Below are 19,986 nucleotides of genomic sequence, written 5' to 3'. Positions count from 1 at the left end.
CCATCCCATCAACAACTTTCAACCACCTCAATTATTAACCATCTCAACCACATCAAACATCAACTTTCAACCTTAATTTCAACCTTCCAACCATAATTTTCATTTATACCTCTTTACTGGGGGCTCCTTCTCGTCGCTCAGTCTCTTTTTTACCAAATTCCAGAGTCATCTTCTCATCCAGGGGGTTTCTTTTCCAAGACGTCACCCTTCCTTTGCCCATTTACTCTTCGAGTCTCTTTCAAGTCAAGATAGTGCTTGGTCCGGACAATGACAAAGATCTTAGATCAATTCTCCGATTTATCGTGCCTCGGAGGGGTCTCTTTTACAGCAGACGATGTCAAAAGATGTTCGAGTAGACAGCTGATCCATGGCTCATGCCTTGCCTTTTTATGTCCCCATCATTCTTGCAATTCTTCTACCCTTGGAGCTGATACGCATTATCACCCATATTTGGCTAGGGGTTTCGCATATTTAGGCAAAGTCTATCAGATTCATCCCTGGGTCGCGTCAAATCTAGGTCAGCTTTACGTCAGTCTATCGTCTTGCATCCTAGTGAGTCGATGTCGTGTCAAGTCCGGTGACTAAAGCCCATTGAATATGCATAACACATTACAAACAACAAAATTCTTTAAGCAAGTTTTATTTAACTTTTATAAAGAAACAAATTTTGCAAAGCCCATGTGCTTCCTCCTTCAAGATCCATGTGTTGTTTGCTTACGTGTGTTTCCTCATGTGTTTATGTGCTATTTGCCTATTAGATTGCATTCTTGTGTGGCTACTAACCATGCAGGTAAGTATCAGAAGCAGTGCTCGCTCCAACTAGGGGCTTCGCTCAATTATATATTCTTCCCATGCCGATCAAGATGTTCCTAATCGTCAATATATTCCCCAGCGAGAGTTCATGATAGCCGAATTCACTTCTCGAGAGACGGAGGTTGCTTAAAATCATATTCAACCTCAAGTCTTTAGCAGGAGTTCGCTTGAGACCGACGCAAGCAGATTCAACCTCAAGTTTTTTTTGCCAGAGTTCGCTTGAGTCCGACGCAAGCAGATTCAACCTCAAGTCTTTTTCCAGAGTTCGCTTGAGACCGACGCAAGTAGATTCCCCAGCAGTTTCTACCAACGTCCTGCTACCCTCAATATTATTGTTTCCTCACGGAGTTCGGCAAAGGTGTCGTTCTCCAGAAGTTCCCAAACCAGCGCCTCCTTCCTTAGGTTCGTAAACCCAAAGTTAGGATTCTTACCCCTAGATTCTTAGATCCCAAAATGGCTTCCTTTAGGTTCATAAGCCTTTAAGCTCCCACACCAACATCCTTAGGTTCATAAACCCATAAATCCTTTTGGGTTCTCATACCACAGAAAGCTTAAACGCACGCGTTTAAAACAAGAATTAGTAACTCAGTAGTTCCTAAACTTAACCCTAGGACCCCAATTTCTGTTAGGTTCATAAGCTTTTAAGTTCCCATACCAGCCGTCCTTTTAGGTTCGTACACCCATGTTCACACGCCTAGCTCTTTAGGTTCTCAAACTCCCTAGAGTTCATACACTTCTACCCTTAGGATCATAATCCTTTAGGATCACCTTTTCTCTTTAAGATCATACTTCTTTAGAGTTCCTAAACCCAAACCTTGGTTACTCCTTAGGTTGAACTTATATTTGACCTCCTTCCCGTCGATGTTTTCCTTTAGGGCCCCACACCCTAGCACAATCCTTATATATCCTTTAGGTCTTAACCTTAGCTCATACGCAACTCCGGAAAAATCTCGAGAAAGAAGTATCAGGTATGGTTTCTTCTTATGGCTGGCGAGCTTCCTTACGTAGTCTAGTGGACTTTAAACGACCCTCCCCGGAAGTCGACAGCCTCTAAAATATTCCCGACGACAGGTCCTTGGTTCAGACCCCTTGAGCCGCCTCGCGTCGCCATAGTCGTCAGGTTGTAATCTTCGATTGACCTAATGGCTATACTTTGACTTTCGCCTTGTTCAAGCCTCAGACAAAGTGGGGGCTCTGTAGACACCTCATTTCTGCACCTCTCGCCAAACACCCAGTGATGATTGGGCCGCATGTTTAGCATATGTCGTGATTTTATGACAATTCGTAAATCGGTTAATAAACGGTAACTCATACACTCTTGTCTACCCCATGGTTATCGTCTAGGTGTCATTACGGTCGTTTTGGCAGTAATTAGAGTACATTTGGAGTCTGGGTCAAAAACCGTCTTCATTTCCTAAAACCGTCAAATCCCGAGTCAAAATCAATGTGCTTGCCTACCTAAGGTTAAGATGTCATAAATGTTAAGATTATATCTCATTTTGAGTCTCATGTCACTTCTTTGGGCTAAACTTAAGTTTACATTACAAAATGTGCATTTCATTTAGCTAAAATGACAACCTGGCCTTTAGGCCCATTTTACGAGGTGATAGCGACTTTTTTGGGTCAGGCCTATTTCAGACAAAGTTCTATATCTTTCTCTTAGCTTTCCAACGCCGCCAAAATAATCTTATTCCGAGTCTTGTAGAGAAAGTTATGCCTAAAATACGACAAGCTGTCAAACGCGTTTTCTACGCGCAGAAGGAACCTACCCGAGAAAGGACGCAGTAAGTACTGCGCCTCTTCTCTGCGCCTTTTCTCAGGGTTTTGTTTTTGTCCAAGTTTCCGTGTTTTAACCTAAGTCGGCTGTTTCCGGATCTTTCCTTTCGTATCCTATTCTTACCATAATTCCTCCGTATGATTAGTATAAATAGGGGCCTTCGTTCCTCATATTTCTCACGCGAGTGTCCGCCCTTCTCTTCTCCCTTTGCATTCTAAGACTGCGCTCTTGCTTATTGACGTCTACGTGCTTGAACTTTCGACCACGTATGCTCGGATCCTTCTGAGTACAAGTCACTTTTGCATGACCGACTAATTTGACCACTACACAATTAATCATTCAATTTGTTTTTAATTCCTTTTTCAAGGGCACTTTCATATTTGCATAGATCGAGTCGAGTTACCACTAAAAGCCGATTTAGTTAAATCTCGTGACGCTAACATGTAAGTCTGAGGGTGTAAAATCCCACTTTTATTATTGTATTTTATTTTTGTATTAATCATTGTAAGATTTACGTCGAAAGCATATCTAAAACCGATTTATAAAACCTTTTATTCAAACCCTTTTTACGGATTAATGGGAGATAGATGTCGAGAAGGAACGCAGCAACTGCTGCGCCTCTTCGAAGGGCGGCAGCATCTGCTGCGCCTCTTCCTGAGGCTGCCGCAGTTCCTGCTTTTCTTCTTCTGTCAATTCGTCTGTTTTGTTTCGTTCTTTATTGTTTACTTCTTATTTCGTTCGTACACTAATTTTAATGCATAGTTCATAATAATTCATCACTTTTAACCCGACTTAAATCCCAAGTAATCAATATTTGCGGGTTTTCGTCATTAAAATCATCGGGTTTTAGAGATTCGATTCATCCATATCAAGTCTCTGAAATTCACTTTTTGTATATTTCCGTCTGTTTATCATCATCTAACCTAATTTAATTTCTGTAAATAAAATTAATTAATTCGTATTAGCAAACCCTAATTGATTCATGTTAGTCAAGATTTGTAATTAATTCATTCTAATTAATTTGAGTCCTTTTTATCGCTTTTATGACTCATTCATATGTAAATAATATGTTAAATCACTTTTACTTGAGTCCAATATCAATAATCGGTCAATAATTCACCAACGAATATTAACAATATGCGATTAAAACTCACTTTGTCGTCGAACTCACCTCGGAATAGACGCAGTGACCATTGCGCTCTCTTCCAAAGGACTTTGACTCTCTATTGCTTTATTCGAGTTGAGTTCGTCTCGAACTTCCGTTGTTGCTTTGACCTAGTTTATTAGTTTACGTATTAATCAACTATTAATCGTATTATCACTACTAATCTATTTATTTTCTAACCTAATTTATTTTCCTTTCTTTTAATCAAATTATCCGTTTTAAATATATTTTCGACGTAAATCAATTAACCCGTTATAATTTATTGTATTATTTCATTTATTATAAATTTTATTATTTATTGTATTTGTTATGGATGATTTATTTACTTGTTTTCACATGTAATTAATCTAAACCCTAATTCGACTTTAATGAGTGTTAATTATGTGTTCACCGACTTAGTTAATTCTCACATGTTAGGATTAATTTATTGGATGTTGCATTGCATGCATATATCGACGACATATCAAATATAGATGATTTTCCCTAATCATTAGTAGAGGCCGATGTCGAGGCGGGCGGGATTAGGTGTTCGATCAAAAGAGTTTCCTAATACGTACCCTCACCTTTTATTCCAGATCTCTGTGAACATCCATGTTCATTGGCATCCACGAGAGTCATTCTAGACATAGAGTGTGTAGATACCTCATTTCTGCACCTCCCGCAAACCATCCGGTGATGATTGGGCCGCATATTTGGTACGCGGAACGATTTGTGACAGTTCGTAAGATTATCGTCAAGTGATTGCTCAAATATTAATGTCTACCTCTTAGTTGTCATCTACGCGCCGATATGGTCGTTTTGGCAGTAATTAGAGTACATTTGGAGTCCGGGTCAAAAACCGTCTTCATTTCCTAAAACCGTCAAATCCCGAGTCAGGGCGATGTGCTTGTCTACCTAAGGTTGGGATGTCATAAAATGTTGAGATTATATCTCATTTTGAGTCTCATGTCACTTCTTTAGACTAAACTAAAAGTTTACATTACAAAATGCGCATTTCATTTAGTTAAAATGACAACCCGACCTTTAGGCCCATTTTATGAGGTGATAACAACTTTTTTGGGTCAGGCCTATTTCACAGAAAGTTCTAGATCTTTCTTTTAGCTTTCCAACGCCACCGAAATCATCTAAATCCGAGTCTTGTAGAGAAAGTTATGCCTAAAATACGACAGGCTGTCAAACGCGTTTTCTACGCGCGAGGAACCTACTGGGAAAGGACGCAGCAAGTCTTTGCGCCTCTTCCAAGGGACGCAGATGATCTCTTTGCGCCTTTTCCCAGGGCTTTCTTTTTGTCCAAGTTTCCGTGTTTTAACCTAAGTCGGTTATTTCCGGATCTTTCCTTCCGTATCCTAGTCCTACCATAATTCCGTCGTGTGATAAGTATAAATAGGAGCCTTCGCTCCTCATATTTCTCACGCGAGTGTCCGCCCTTCTCTTCTCCCTCTGCATTCTAGACTTTGTTCTTACTTATTGGCGCCTACGTGCTTGAACTTTCGACCACGTAAGCTCGGATCTTTCCGGGTACCAGCCTCTCCGTTGCATGACCGACCAATTTGACCAACTACACAATAATCAATCTAATTAATCAACTTAATCAATCGTTTTCCTCTTACGAGGGCACTTTCATTGCATTCGCGTCGAGCATCACTAATCGATATCTTAGTCCTTCTCGTTTCGTCAACATGTAAGTCTGAGGGTGTATAATCCTTATTTATTTATTGTATTTTACTTATCGTATCACAATTGTAAGATTTATGTCGAAAATACCTCATTAAAACCGATTTCTAAAACCGTCTTTAAAACCTCTTTTTACGGATTTTTAGAAGATCGTGATCGAGAAAAGACGCAAAGAATCGCTGCGCCTCTTCGAAGGAGCGCAGTTCCTGCTGCGCCTCTTCGTGAGGCTGCCGCAGTTCCTGCTTCTTTTCTTCTTCCTCGTCCTCTGTAATTCGTCTTTCTTATTCGTTTTCACTTGTTTTCTTTAATTCTTCGTCATAATCATCATCAATAATTTCACATGTATATAATTCATCATTCATTAATATGTTTTAATCATCATAAATCCGACCTTAAATCCCAAGTAATTCATATTTGCGGGTTTTCGTCATTAAATTCAATTCCGGGTTATGGATGTTCAATTTGTTCATATTGAGTTTCTGGAATTCGTCTTTGATATAGTTTTCATCTGTTTATTCACATGTTCATCATATATTCGTTATATATCATCATGTTTAGACTAGCTAATTGATTTCAATAGAGGACTCATTAATATTATTCACTTCTGTCTTGTATTAATTCGTTTGCATCCGTCTCATTCATATTGTACTGTTTTTATGACCCATTCATATGTTAAATAACATGCTAATCACTTTCATCCGAGTAAATATTATCAATCAATCATTAAAATCATCAATTAACATTAACGGCTTGCAATTACGGCTTCACAGCCAGAACTGAGCCAAGGAACAGACGCAGCGTCTGCTGCGCCTATTCCAAAAGACGCAGCTCTGCTGCGCTTGTTCCTGGCTGAGTTCTGTCCCTGAACTCCGTTTTTTGCCTTGACCTAGTTTAGCTTACGTATTAATTGACTATTATCCGTAATATCACGCTAATTCCTGTTCGTTAATTTATTTGATTTTATTTCTTTTATTCTTTTATTCCTTTTTCTCAAATTATCCGTTTTAAAGGTATTTTCGACATAAATCGCCTAATCCTTTGTAATTATTGTAATTTTCATTATTGTAATTTATAATTATTGTATTTCTTGTATCATTTGTATGTTTTCACATGTAATTGAACATTAAATTCCTACTTCGACATTAATTGTATGCCTAATTAATTGTTCACCGACTTAGCCTAATTCTCACATGTTAGGATTAAAACTTGGATGTTGCATTGCATGCATATAGCCGACGATATATCAAGTACGAATAAACTTCCCTAATCATTAGTAGAGGCCGCTATCGAGGCGGGCGGGATTAGGTGTTCGATCAAAAGAGCTTCCTAATACGTACCCTCACCCCTTACTCCAGATCTCCGTGAGCACCCGTGTTCATTGGCATCCACGAGAGTCATTCTAGACATAGAATGCTAAGGGTAACGATTGCTTAGTGTTCATGTCTTCACTTTATGTCTTGACATGACATGAGGTATTCGAACGGTTCCAATTTCCCATAAAAATTGGTGGCGACTCCATACAAAATGCAAACGCTTGTTTCGTTTCTCACCAAGCGCCCCCGTGGGCGGCCCGCTGTCCACAGAGTGCTAAGGGTGACGAGTTCTTAGTGTCTATGTCATTACTTTGTGTCTTGACATGACACGAGGTATTTGAACGGTTTCTAATTTTCCATAATAATTTGGTGGCGACTCCACAAATGCAAACGCTTGTTCCCAAGCGACCTCGTAGGCCCGCGTCCACACATCCTATTTCAACGATTGTAATTACTATTTATGCATGGTAATGAATTACTCACACATATTTAAAACTAAGCTAATAACATATGATATAATTAACATGATTATAATGATAATAACAAAATAATCAAATAGGCGGAATAACGATTAGCAAATGATGAATTAACGAACTAACAGTAATGAAAATGACAAGGGAAATTAACAAAACGAGTACTAGAAATAAGATTACTGAAACGATGGAAATGGAATGTGGAGATGAAGAACAAGATAAAACCCAAATAACTTGAAATGCAACTTGTATTATAACTTCAAATGCTTAAAGGAAATATTTGTAACAACTAAAGAAAGCTAAAAATGAGATCTCAAACTATTCTAATAACTGAAAAATTGTGTCGTGAAGTGTAAAAGTGTGTCCTAAATGACGGATCCAACACCCCTTAAATAAGATTTAGAGGTGCAAAACGTAAATGTCATAAATAGGGGTCATCCCGATCGGGATCGTGGGAATCCAAGTTTTCTCTTAAAGTCTCGATTAATTAGCATAAGGAATCCTAAGAACCCACCTTAATACTTCTTAATTTCCTCGACTAATTGCAATAGAGAATCCTAAGCTTGCTCCTAACTTTATTTGGGCTTCACTTCTTCACTTGTATACCAACCAAAGTTGGTTTGTTCATGCTCGAGATTTCCAATTTTTCCCAAAACGCCCCTCTATGGTCAAGTCTTGCTTCCATTAGCCTCGTGAACTTTGGTGATTGCTAATTTGACGGGAAAAAGCTACTGAATGCTTCATTTCCTACAAAATGCAATGAATACAACCAAAACACCTAGAACACGGAATTAGCTCACAAATACACTTATAAAAGTGTAATAATCAAATAAACCCGAGCTAAAATAGAGAGAGAAATCATATATAAATTAGACACATCAAACTCCCCCAAGCTAACCCATTGCTTGTCCTCAAGCAAGCAAACAAATCCCTTCAATTGCGTAATCCCAAAACAAACCAATAAACATAATGACTCAAATTCCAAAACAACATGAGCATAAAGATAATGCATAAACATGGATGAGATTTACATGGCGGCGTAGAATGAATGATTTTAAATGAACTTTTCGGCCCTTGCATGATCTTTTGACTTTGGACTCTCGCGATTCACTCAATACTCATTTATATGTGGAAGAATATTTGTATGAGTAGCACTCACCTATCCTCGACTCATGAGAGTGAGCCCGCAATCTAATATGGTAGTCATTTCAAAACAAGTCAAAACACTCAATAATTCAAGCATAGAAAGAAGCTAATGGCAAGAAGAAGGTTAATTGAAATGGGTAAGAAGGGGGAACAAATGTATTATGGAAAGTGGAGCTATTTCAAGCTAACAACTAACCAAAGTGTGCATGAATGCTCAATCCAAAACCCAACCCATAATCAATTGACAAAAATTGAGCCAAAAACAGAAAATTTGCTACTACTCAATACAAATCATAAGTGAACTTCCCAAAAATTTCATTTGGACGTGGAAGTTACTTCAAAATCTCTTCTTCTTTGTGAATTGACAACTCAAATTCCCATTCTTTTTGGAACTTGTTTTTTTTTTTCCATTCATTCATTCGGCATTTTTCCATTTTTTCATCTTTCTCTTCTTTCTTTTAACAACCAATGATACGGAAATCAGTAATTCCGTCTAACCAACCTCACAATGATAACTCGATAATAATATCCCAAATGAGCACCCAAACACACATGAATAAGCTACTAGCTCAACAAGGTAGGCGTGTTTATATGTAGCTAGGATTATTTCTGAGTAAATGTGGTATAAGGGGCTAAAATAAGGGCAACAAGTCAATGTGAATGGCTTCAAGCATACAAATAATGAATGCAATGCTTATAAAGAGATGAAATTAAAACCATACTTGTGCGTTATTGATATAACACACACCAAAAGGAGACCTACATTCACCTAAGTGAGACGGGTATAGATGCACCGGTCCAAGGACACTCTACCTTACCATATTGTGGCTTGCCAAAAGTCAAGATCAAGCCTATTTAGTCCAAATTCCATCTTACACCTACTTTGTCAAGACATCCATGTGAATGTAATTATCCCGTCAATAATAAAGAATCATTAGCTATCAAGCTATTATTGGGACATACAAGAGGGCATAATCATATTAACCATGATAAAAAAAAGTAGGCAAGCACAATATATGAAGCAAAAACAAGTTCAATTTTCAATTTTCAGTTTTTTTTTTTTTTTTTTTTTGAAAATGCAAACTAACTAAGATGCAAATGCACCTCTCCCCCCTCCCCCAAACTAAACACAACATTGTCCTCAATGTGCTTACATGTAAAACATCCAAGCTAACCGTAAGAACGGCTCAAAGCACATAAATAAGCAAGACAAGAGGTTATATTTAATAGGATGCAGGAAGAAATAACTAAGTGCATACGAAAGCAAACTTACTAAACTAGCTAGCCTCCCCAAACTAGCATATATGGGGGACCATCTATCAACAAGAGGATTTGAGTGTGATTTTGAGTGGAAAATGAAGAAAAGAGAGAAGAAGGAGAGTAGATACTGTCGGGTGAAGATAGAGCAAATGAAGAAGTTGGACAAAAATCCCTTGTTTAATGAAAAACACAAAAAAAATGAAACTTGCGACCCCGACCGGGTTGACTGATCCATGGCTTTTTGACTTCTTTGCTTATTCTCGTCTTGAAATTGAAAGTTACGACCCCGAACGGGGTTTCAGCAAGGGGTAGCGTGTTAACCCTCCAAATTAGCCTTCTTCTCATCTTCAAACACCTATAAATCAAAATTTAAAATACCAACTAGTCTAGAAAGTGTCTCTAATGCTACGAAAACAGTAAATTGTTCAAAAATTACAACCAAAAACACGGGTTGCCTCCCGAGAAGCGCAAATTTAAAGTCTTGCTAGACTATGGTTCTTTTTAACGTCGTGGCCATCTTCATCTTTAAAAACCAAGTCAAAGCCCTTAGAAGTCGATTATATACATGCGCATGAATAGTACAAAAGCAAATGTAAGCAATTGATAAGATTAGAGCATGAAATATCAAGGATAAGATTAGAGCAATTGATATACCTATACAACAATATTCAACTTAAGAATAATCAAACACCATACTCCAAGTTCATAATTACTTAATTGATCAATATGTTATGATCTCCCAAATTCCGTAAGATCTCTAAAATTGGTTCAAAAGTATTTTAATATATAAACAAGTGAACTCGATATGGTAACTTTATCTTCTATTCTTTAATCAAAATTTCATAGCAACTAAAAATGGGAACAATTTTGGAATTTGATAAAAAAAAAATTAACAGTAAAAATAAAAATATAAAGCAAACTCAATGTTTACCTTCAAATTTTAACATGTTAAATCTAAACTTTCAAAGACAATAAAAAGAAAACTCAATGTTTACCTTTAATCTAGTATTCCTTCCCAGATTTTGCTTCATTTTGTTATGAAGATGATATGTTTCTAGTTTTTGTTGGATCTTGAATATGATAGTTTTCTAGTTTTTAAATTTTGGATGAAGATGAGTATAGAGAGATTTTTTTTGTTAAGCTTTTTTGATGGAAATGAGAAAGAGCAAATGAAATGAGTATGGTTCAAATTGTCTTGAAGCTATAAATATATATCATTTCTTAATATAGTGTAAGTAAAAAGTAGTGATTAGAATATTGTAGATATTTGACATAATACCCAAACAGTCGCCCAACTTCTATCTATTACACTAATAGACCCGGTATCAATTTCAAACAATATGGTATATATTTGACTCATCGCAAGCTTACGACAGCCTCGACAGGTATCCCCGTCATAAATAAAAATTTATGTTTTACATATCAAACACCCATCGTAAAAATTTGCTATATCAGCAGTGATCACACCAAGCTCAAAACATTGAAAATATCGGATCAAATGTAGCCAGCCACTCACGTATAGATGACATACGGAGTATAATCACACCATAGATCGAGCATTCGAGCACCACATAGTGTAAGAAATTGACCCATAACATGAAATCAAGGTAACCAACCAGAATCCAACACATGTCAAACACCCACTTCCACTCCTAGATTTCCTTGGATTAGATTCATTACCCTCTTCTAGTTAATCCCAACTATATCTCATCTCAAATTATACACACTTCACTCTCATTTCCTCTACTGCTAAACTTATCACAAACAAAACAAAGCAAGAATGGCAGCAGAAATGACACTCCTAAAACCCATCTCCAAGTTCACCCCAAAACTGAACCCAACCCCAAGAACCCGACTCGTCAAGTTTAGCCGGGTCACCATGTCCACAACAACTCCAATGTCCACAAAACCACCTTCATCTTCATCTTCAAAGAAGGGTACTAAGAAGGAAATCCAAGAAACCCTTCTAACACCGCGGTTTTACACAACAGATTTTGATGAAATGGAACAACTATTCAACACCCAGATTAATAAAAATCTTAATGAAGCTGAATTTGAAGCACTTTTGCAGGAATTTAAGACTGATTATAATCAAACTCATTTTGTAAGGAACAAAGAGTTTAAGGAAGCTGCTGATAAACTTGATGGTCCTTTAAGACAGATTTTTGTTGAGTTTTTGGAGAGGTCTTGTACTGCTGAGTTTTCTGGCTTTTTGCTTTATAAGGAGCTTGGTAGGAGGCTTAAGGTATTTTTCTTTTCTTTTATTATTCTTCAATTTGCTATTTAATTACAACTGGATTGATGAGTTGCATGAATGTTTTGATAAGTGGTTGAATTAGATTATTTGCATAATTGGTTTGAGTTTTTAAAGCTTTTGTTTTAGTGGTAGGATTGTACAGGTTAATTGTAATGGGTTCTCATGGGTATTTAGGGTGGTTTCCTTGAGGATAACCCAGAATCAATTGAAAAAGTTTTCAGCTTGAATTGAATTTGTGTTTGTAAATTATCCAAAAAAAGGGCCCAACCGGGTTCGAACCGGTGACCTCTTGATCTGCAGTCAAATGCTCTACCACTGAGCTATGGACCCTTGATGTTATTTTAGCTGACTTTCAGTATTTTTATATGTAATTAAATGACAATGCATGTTAAAGATAGTTATGGACAACTGATATAGAGCTCTCAAAAATGATTTATGATATCTTCAAGGTATCAAATCCTGTTTTCAAGGGGACTTGTTCCTACTATAGTCATTAGTTTGGTAACTTCTCAAGGGCAATACCTGATAACGTGTCGTTTCATTTGCAGAAAACAAACCCAGTGGTGGCTGAGATTTTCTCCCTCATGTCCAGAGATGAGGCTAGGCATGCTGGGTATGTTTCGGAAACTCTGCGTACCAACTTGCCCTTTTCATTCAGTTTACATGAATCCAATCTTGATAAATGTTCTATTTTTAATTGCTAAATGAGTTGTAACGGCACCTTTCAGTGCCGACAGTTTTGAACCTAGGTCATGAGTTGTTAACGCCACACCGCGTTTGTAAATGATGCAGATTTCTGAACAAAGGTTTGTCAGATTTCAACCTGGCCTTGGACTTGGGGTTCTTGACAAAGGCCAGGAAATACACATTTTTCAAGCCAAAGTTCATCTTCTATGCGACTTACCTGTCAGAGAAGATTGGGTACTGGAGATATATTACCATATATAGGCACCTCAAGGAAAACCCAGAGTACCAGTGTTACCCAATCTTCAAGTACTTTGAGAATTGGTGCCAAGATGAGAACAGGCATGGAGATTTCTTTTCTGCCCTCATGAAGGCTCAGCCCCAGTTTCTCAATGACTGGAAGGCCAAACTCTGGTCCCGTTTCTTCTGCCTCTCGGTATTCTCACCGCTTCTCGAATATTTGTTGCTTCAAAGTCGTATTTTTGTCTGATTATCTTCTTCTCTCCGCTTAAAGGAGTTTTATTGGTATGGGTTGGGTTAGTTCGTAAACATCCAAGGTGTATTATATGCCTCAATCTGAACATGTTATTGCGTGTACGACCGGGTAGTTCCAGATTAGTTGATTGCAGATCAGAAGTTCAGGTGGCTGGGGTGTGTCGGGTCATTTTGTGTCGAATTTGCTTAGGCAGCTGTCTATTTTATATGTAGAAACGTGCGTGTAACTTTAATTTCCGTCATTTTTGGGTTGAATGGTTTCAGGAGGGTTAGTATTGTTATATTCAGATTTCCTGTCATTTTTTAATGTTTCGTTATTGAGTTCAGATTTGATTTTCTTTTTTTGAGTCCAGTCAGTTTGACATGTCTACCAACACTTCCAACAGTAGTTTGGTATTTTGCTGAGAAATCGATTTTTAGATTCGAGCTTAACTCAGTTTTAGGCGATTATAACGTCTAACTCTGTATTGTCATTTGTCACAGGTTTACGTAACAATGTACCTGAATGACTGTCAGAGAACAGCTTTCTATGAAGGCATTGGCCTCAACACCAAAGAATTTGACATGCACGTTATCATCGAGGTGAGCTTAACTGGCCTTGCTTTATACACACCCGATATTCTTTTCTATCGTGGTAAATTGACCTCAAAGACTTGAGTGCGGATTAATGATACCTTGTTATTTGGCAGACAAACCGCACCACAGCCAGAATTTTCCCAGCAGTATTGGATGTGGAAAACCCAGAGTTCCAGAGGAAGCTTGAACGGATGGTGGAGATCAACGAGAAGCTTCAAGCTGTTGGTGAGAGTGACGACATTGGCTTGGTAAAGAACTTGAAGAGGGTCCCACTGATTGCGGCCTTTGCCTCGGAGCTCTTAGCTGCTTATCTCATGCCACCAATTGAATCAGGATCAGTGGATTTTGCAGAATTCGAGCCACAGCTTGTATATTAGGGCGTGATATTGAGGAAGATGTGAAATGTTATTGCAGAGATTAAAAGAGAAACTGCAACATTGTAATTTGTAAACTCATGTATTCTCCATTTTGGGTATTAGCTACCTTTGTTTAATCCTCCAATTGTTCAGCTGAAAATCCCAATAGCACAAGCTAAGACACAATGTAAAGCTTTTTTATTCAAATCATTGATATGGGTCTAAATCTTGTAAAAAATGACCCAACACAAATGATCCTGCCAAACCCGAAAAAAGCAAGTCTAAATATACCCGAGCCTCAATGTGAACCATCCCAGCCTCAAAGTGACCAATTTAAAACAAAAGAAATTACTAGTTTTGACTTTTGACCCTTGGTTGAGCCAATCGGTAACTACTAACCTTGGAAAGTCGAACCCCAGCTTGCCCATATATGATGCAACATTGCAGCATGATAAATTGATAATCTCATCTTAAATTTCTCAAATCCGTAATGACCCAACTTAAATAACCTTTTTGTCGATATCCCCATGACCACTGTGACTACTTCCGCCCGGCCACCTTTATCTACAATTGTGATTTTGTTCAAGGATCCAGAATTCAGACTATACTGATAGATAACCATCTCAACCAAAACCTTAAGGTGGTGGTTAAGACCCAACTATTATAAATATTCCTATTACGCTCCCTCATTCAAATGCCCATTGGGCTTGAAGAGTGGTTGGTTGTGCACCGGCTCCCCCGTACCGTGTGCTGGGTTTCCACGACCTTCGGTCACACTGGCTCTGATATCATGATAGATGAACCAACTCAACCAAAACCTTAACTCTCAAAAACTATAACTCTTGCAATGAACAAGAATAAACAAGATTTGAATATCATCAAGATTACTAAAACTCAAGTGATGTTTGCGTACAAGAGACTCTTCTATGTTAGATACCTCATTCCATAATGAAATTTAATGATTTGGATGTACATGTACAATAATCTCACAAAAGAGTAAGACTAAACTATTTAAAATGAACACGAAAGTGGAGAATGGAGATGAAGGAGTAGTTTGATAATAACAATCTTGCATTAATAAGGAAAAAATAACCTTACAGCTTGTTCCAGACGAAGTGACTACAATTGGGAAAATGTTTCCCCCCTAATTCCTAATAACTATCAGTCAGCATAAATGCAAATCCACATTTACCTGTACAAGCATCGAAAGGTGGTCTTCGGAAAGAAAATGAATATTATTCAGTCTTAGGTTTCGTGTCTGCCTTCTCTTTTGATTTTTGAAACAAACTGAAGATCAATACAGCTAACAAGGTCCCCTTTATCGGGGCAAGCCAGTAGACCAATATGTGCTCCTTAGTTATGTGATCACCTCTTGCATATGCCCATCCCATCACCTGTATCAATAAATTAGTGATTAGCCGTTAGCAAATATCACAACTTGAAACGACAAAAAAATACATTGTTTGGTGAATGGCTGAGGTACATACAGACGCAGGGTTCATGCATCCGCCAGTTAAGTCAGACCCAAGAATATGAAGGGTGAGTTTGGAAAGGCTGGAAATCCATGTCTTCCTCACAAAACTTCCTGGAATGCTTTTTGATAGCGACATTGAAATTAAAACGATCATAAATGTTAAAAAGCCTTCAGTCAATGCACCGTGGTGGATTTCGACATTTAGCTTAGGTCCACTCCCAATTTCAGGAAATGTATGAATGAGGAACCTAACACCATAAATGGCTCCAAGTACCTGAATATAGTATATGATCCACCATGAAATAAGATGTCCTATATTCCTAAAAATGTACAGTCATAGGCATGCAGACATCAAAAACAATGTTGGAATCGAATTTTCAGAAGGCTCGGGTGAAGAGTCTCAATGTGTTTGGGAGAGCTTATTTTCACACAAGTAAAAGTTAAATATAATGGAACTCGTCGCAGATATCTGGGGCCCCTTTTATGAGAACCTAATGATACCACTTATTAGCCAAGCCATGGAAACCTTGCTTCACTTGTATCAATCATAAACTGCAGCTAATAGAAGTACCATATATGAATAAGCAACTCGTCATGAAAGGACGGTAGCCTCCATACAAAATTCTGACCCCATACGACTTTTTAATCAACTAATGAAACTGCCATCACATAGTCGTATATGTCAAACCAAGAACACAACTAAGCCATGGAATTCATTAACAAACAAGAAATGCGCCTAAATCTAGAATCAGCAAGCATAAAGATAAACATAATAAAAAGTTGCTATTATATGAAGGTCAAGTCATCGAGATTGATGTGCCCTTCGGCCTTCCTCTTGGCTCGTGAAACCAAGGAGACAAGTTTGCTCAGGATGTAAAGCTCGCAGGAAATTCGAATCAGTCAAAATGTATTTGAAGAAAAACAATAAACAGAAATTATACAAGCTTCATCTTCAACAGAGAAGGTTCCTACGGTTGGGTAAAGAGTAATCAATTACACTCCCTTTGTATTATTTAATCATCACTTTGCACTCCATTTTTACCCCCTATTTGAACCAAAAATACTTGATTACCTTTTAACTAAAGTCAAACCAACAAGAAAGTTTCAAATTCAAGCATGGGATCCTCCTAACACAAAGCATTAGCAAAACTTTCCAGTTTACTACCATCATAAATCCAAATTGAAAATTTTACAGGGACAGACTAATTCTTACTAAAATAAGGTAAATTGGAAAAAGATGGAAAATTGCGCCAAGGGAGGCCGTAGCCCCTACTAGTTTCCCTGGCTCCACCACTTGCATATATCAATGACAAAATGAATGAAATGGCAATGATTAATGAAGCAGTAAAAAGCAAGAAATAAAACCTGAGAAGGAATTCTGGCAGCAAGAGTGAAGAGAAAGTTGGATAAACCAGCAGAAAATGCAGAAGACAAAAGAGAAAGAGGATTATAAGCAGCACCTTTAGCAAAATGAATTAAAACAGCAAAAAAGAACATGTTAATAAGAGAGACACAAAGTTTGACAATTTCACCAGTTACATCATGTTCAAAACCCACAATATTGAACACTAATATCCTCACAATCACACCAGACCATACCCACATAAATGATAGCACAAAATCACAGATTATCAAACTAATTCCACCCATTTTCATTCCTTTATTTATTTTTCCTCGATGAATATCAATATGTATATGTATATGTATGTCTCTCTCTCTCTGTCTTCTGACTTTCACCAGACTGTAGAACGAATATTGTTCTGGGTTAGTGGGTTGGTTTGTATTTGCAAATAACAATGCCAATCTTTGTTGCTTTTGCAATGTGCTCTTTTCCATTCTTGCGAATATATGACCTGGCCTGGCCTGACCCGACCCGACCCGAAGTCTACAAATCGGAAATAACTTAACGCGAAATTGACCCGATCTGAACCCTACATGGTTAACCCATTTGTCAAGTCTAAATTTGAGGGTAGATTTAGGTCGGGCCAAGGCATTTTCGGGTGTAATGTTATCAATTTCTTTAGAGATAACTAGTATTGGTGCCCGGCTTCGCCCGGGCTACCTCTACTTACCATTAAAATTTTTTTATTAAATAAAATTATTTAAAGTTGCATAACCCATAAATTTATGATTAATATATTTTTCTATGACATATCCTAAAATTACGATGAAATAAATTTTGAAACAAATTCACTACTCCCGCTATTAATATTTTATTATTATTAATGAAACAATAGTAATAACATTTCACTACTTGCCGTTAATCATTGTTACTTTCACTACTCCCGCCGTAAATGTTAAATAATTAACATCTTTATACATCTAATAAACTATAAAGTTTAATAAAATTGAATAGATTTTAAATTTAATGTATAATTTTATGACGATTAATAATTAATACCATAAGTGTGCATGTTTATACTAATTAATTACTCCGTATTTTATTTTAAGGAATTTGACCATCTTCTAGTCTTCTATAAATATTTAGGAAAATTATCAAGCATTTTTTTTTTCTTTTTTTTTTTTTTTGCAAGAAAGTTATAATCCTTTTATTCATCCTCAAGGGGCAAAGAAAAGGATACATTTCATTACAAAAGAATATCCCCTAAAGCCTCCACAAAAGAGGGAGGCTAAGAAATACTAAGACGAGTGATAATCCTAGGATCAAGTTTAGGAAAAGTAACATTCAGCAAATAAGTACTGATGGTGAATTTAATAGAATAAAGGAGTTGAGCAGCAGTAGATTCGATGTTGCTGAAAATCCTCTTGTTCCGCTCCCCCCAAAGTGAGTAGATAGCACCAGCTACACAGCTTGAGAACCAAGCATTTTTCCAATGTCTACTACTACCTCTAGTCTTAGCCCACAACAGCTCATAGATGTAATTATCAGTACGACCAGAAATATGCATCCAATTTAGCAACCCATGCCAAACCTCCTGAGAGAAAGGACATTTAAAGAAAAGATGCGAATGAGACTCACAAGCATTCTTGCAGAGAATGCATCTATTCATCAGAACAAGTCCTCTAGCTTGAAGACAATCAACAGTGGCAAGCCTCTTCTGAATAGCCAGTGAAGTAATGATGCCATGCTTAGGCACAACAGTCCTCCTAGCAATAGCTTTATAACAGTTGAGTGTGGGATACTTATCCCTGAACCAATCATAAGCAGTCTGAGCAGCAAAGTTCCCAGCTTTAGCCCAGGAGTCAAGCAGCTGCTTAGCAGAAGAAATAGAACCAACAGAATGAATCAAAGCATCTTTAACTGAGAGAATACTCCTGAAACTTTCAGAGAAATGCCCTTTACAAGATAGCTCCCATATGGAACAATGAGGGAAGTTATAAGCTTTGTTCCATTGAGACCAAATACTAACAGGATTTTTATCAAGAAGCCAAATCCACTTACTAATGAGTGCTTTATTCCAGGACAAAATCTCCTTCACCCCCAGTCCCCCCTCTTCCTTAGGAGAACAAATACTTGACCAACTCTTCATAATAAGCTTGCGACTATTAGCAGCAATCCCCCAAAAGAAATTTTTGCATATCTTGTTAATCATTTTAAGAACACTTTTAGGCAAGAGTCCACCAGCACACCAGAAATTCTCTAGACCAAATATAACAGAATTTAGCAGTTGGAGTTTTCCAGCATAGGATAAGAATTTAGATGACCAGTGATGAACACCAGAAATTCTCTAGACCAAATATAACAGAACATTTTTTTTTCTTTTAGTATCCTTGAAATTGACCATCTTAATTAATTATTTTATTTTAAGGAAATTTTCCATCTTAATTAATTAATTTATTTTAAGGAAATTGACCATGTTTTAGTCTCTTACAAATGTTTAGGAAAATTACCAAACTTCTATATAATTTAATTTTAACCCAAACTATATAATATTTGCATTGAGATCCCTCAATCGGGTCCATCACACGGTGCTAGTGATTTAAAACTATATAGTATAATTAATTTGTATAACTTTCTTTAATTATATTGAAGTCCCTTGGTTTCTGGATTTAATATATAGTATTGATGATCTGTATGTAATAATAAATATTCGGGTTGAGTCATAGTGGTTCGGGTCAATTTGACTTGTGAGCCAGGTTCGAGTTTCAGGCCAGTTTATACGGATCATCATTTTGGACGAGTCAATTTTTACAGGTCTAATTGAGGGGTTGTAACTTATATAAGTGGCAATCGTGTCATGGGGTCATTTATGGATCGAGTTTGAGCAGGCCGGGTTATATTGAGCCAATAAGGAGTTTGGGCATGTTACACTTTATGCAGCGCCATTATCGCGTGACAAGTCAGATCAGGTTTGGTTTGGGTCAATAATTGAACTAACATGTCAAGTGATCATGGGTCAATAATTGAACTAACAGGTCAAGTCATCATTATACATTTTGTCTTATTTATTTAATTTTAGATCGATAATTTCATGTTAAATAACCTTATAAGTGTATTTATTTTAGTTGTTAGTAGAGAAAATTATTGATTACAGCCTCTTAATAACCACTTTTTTTTGTAA

At 37.2% G+C, this 19,986-nt stretch overlaps 2 protein-coding genes and 1 non-coding gene across 3 annotated transcripts; 1 reads left to right on the top strand and 2 right to left on the bottom strand.

Moving 5' to 3' along the window:
* Positions 1 to 11,324: 11,324 nt before the first annotated feature.
* Positions 11,325 to 14,126, top strand: LOC141586780 (magnesium-protoporphyrin IX monomethyl ester [oxidative] cyclase, chloroplastic). Its single transcript, XM_074408117.1, has 5 exons — positions 11,325 to 11,866; positions 12,427 to 12,491; positions 12,671 to 12,998; positions 13,541 to 13,639; positions 13,747 to 14,126. The coding sequence occupies exons 1-5, from the start codon at positions 11,402 to 11,404 to the stop codon at positions 14,008 to 14,010; spliced, it is 1,221 nt and encodes a 406-aa protein (XP_074264218.1). The 5' UTR covers positions 11,325 to 11,401; the 3' UTR covers positions 14,011 to 14,126.
* On the bottom strand, positions 12,137 to 12,208 carry TRNAC-GCA (transfer RNA cysteine (anticodon GCA)). The gene has a single exon. It is a non-coding gene; the product is annotated as a tRNA-Cys (tRNA).
* A 915-nt stretch (positions 14,127 to 15,041) lies between the features above and the next one.
* LOC141586782 (putative aquaporin SIP2-1) lies at positions 15,042 to 17,274 on the bottom strand. The gene is made up of 3 exons (XM_074408119.1): positions 16,829 to 17,274; positions 15,477 to 15,737; positions 15,042 to 15,383 (listed from the first exon to the last, which is right to left on the bottom strand). The coding sequence occupies exons 1-3, from the start codon at positions 17,117 to 17,119 to the stop codon at positions 15,225 to 15,227; spliced, it is 711 nt and encodes a 236-aa protein (XP_074264220.1). The 5' UTR covers positions 17,120 to 17,274; the 3' UTR covers positions 15,042 to 15,224.
* Positions 17,275 to 19,986: the final 2,712 nt, after the last annotated feature.

Source organism: Silene latifolia, chromosome 6 (genome assembly GCF_048544455.1).
Source record: "Silene latifolia isolate original U9 population chromosome 6, ASM4854445v1, whole genome shotgun sequence".
NCBI lineage: Eukaryota > Viridiplantae > Streptophyta > Magnoliopsida > Caryophyllales > Caryophyllaceae > Silene > Silene latifolia.
Note: the sequence above shows the minus strand (reverse complement) of the source record. Positions and strands in the feature narration are given on the sequence as shown.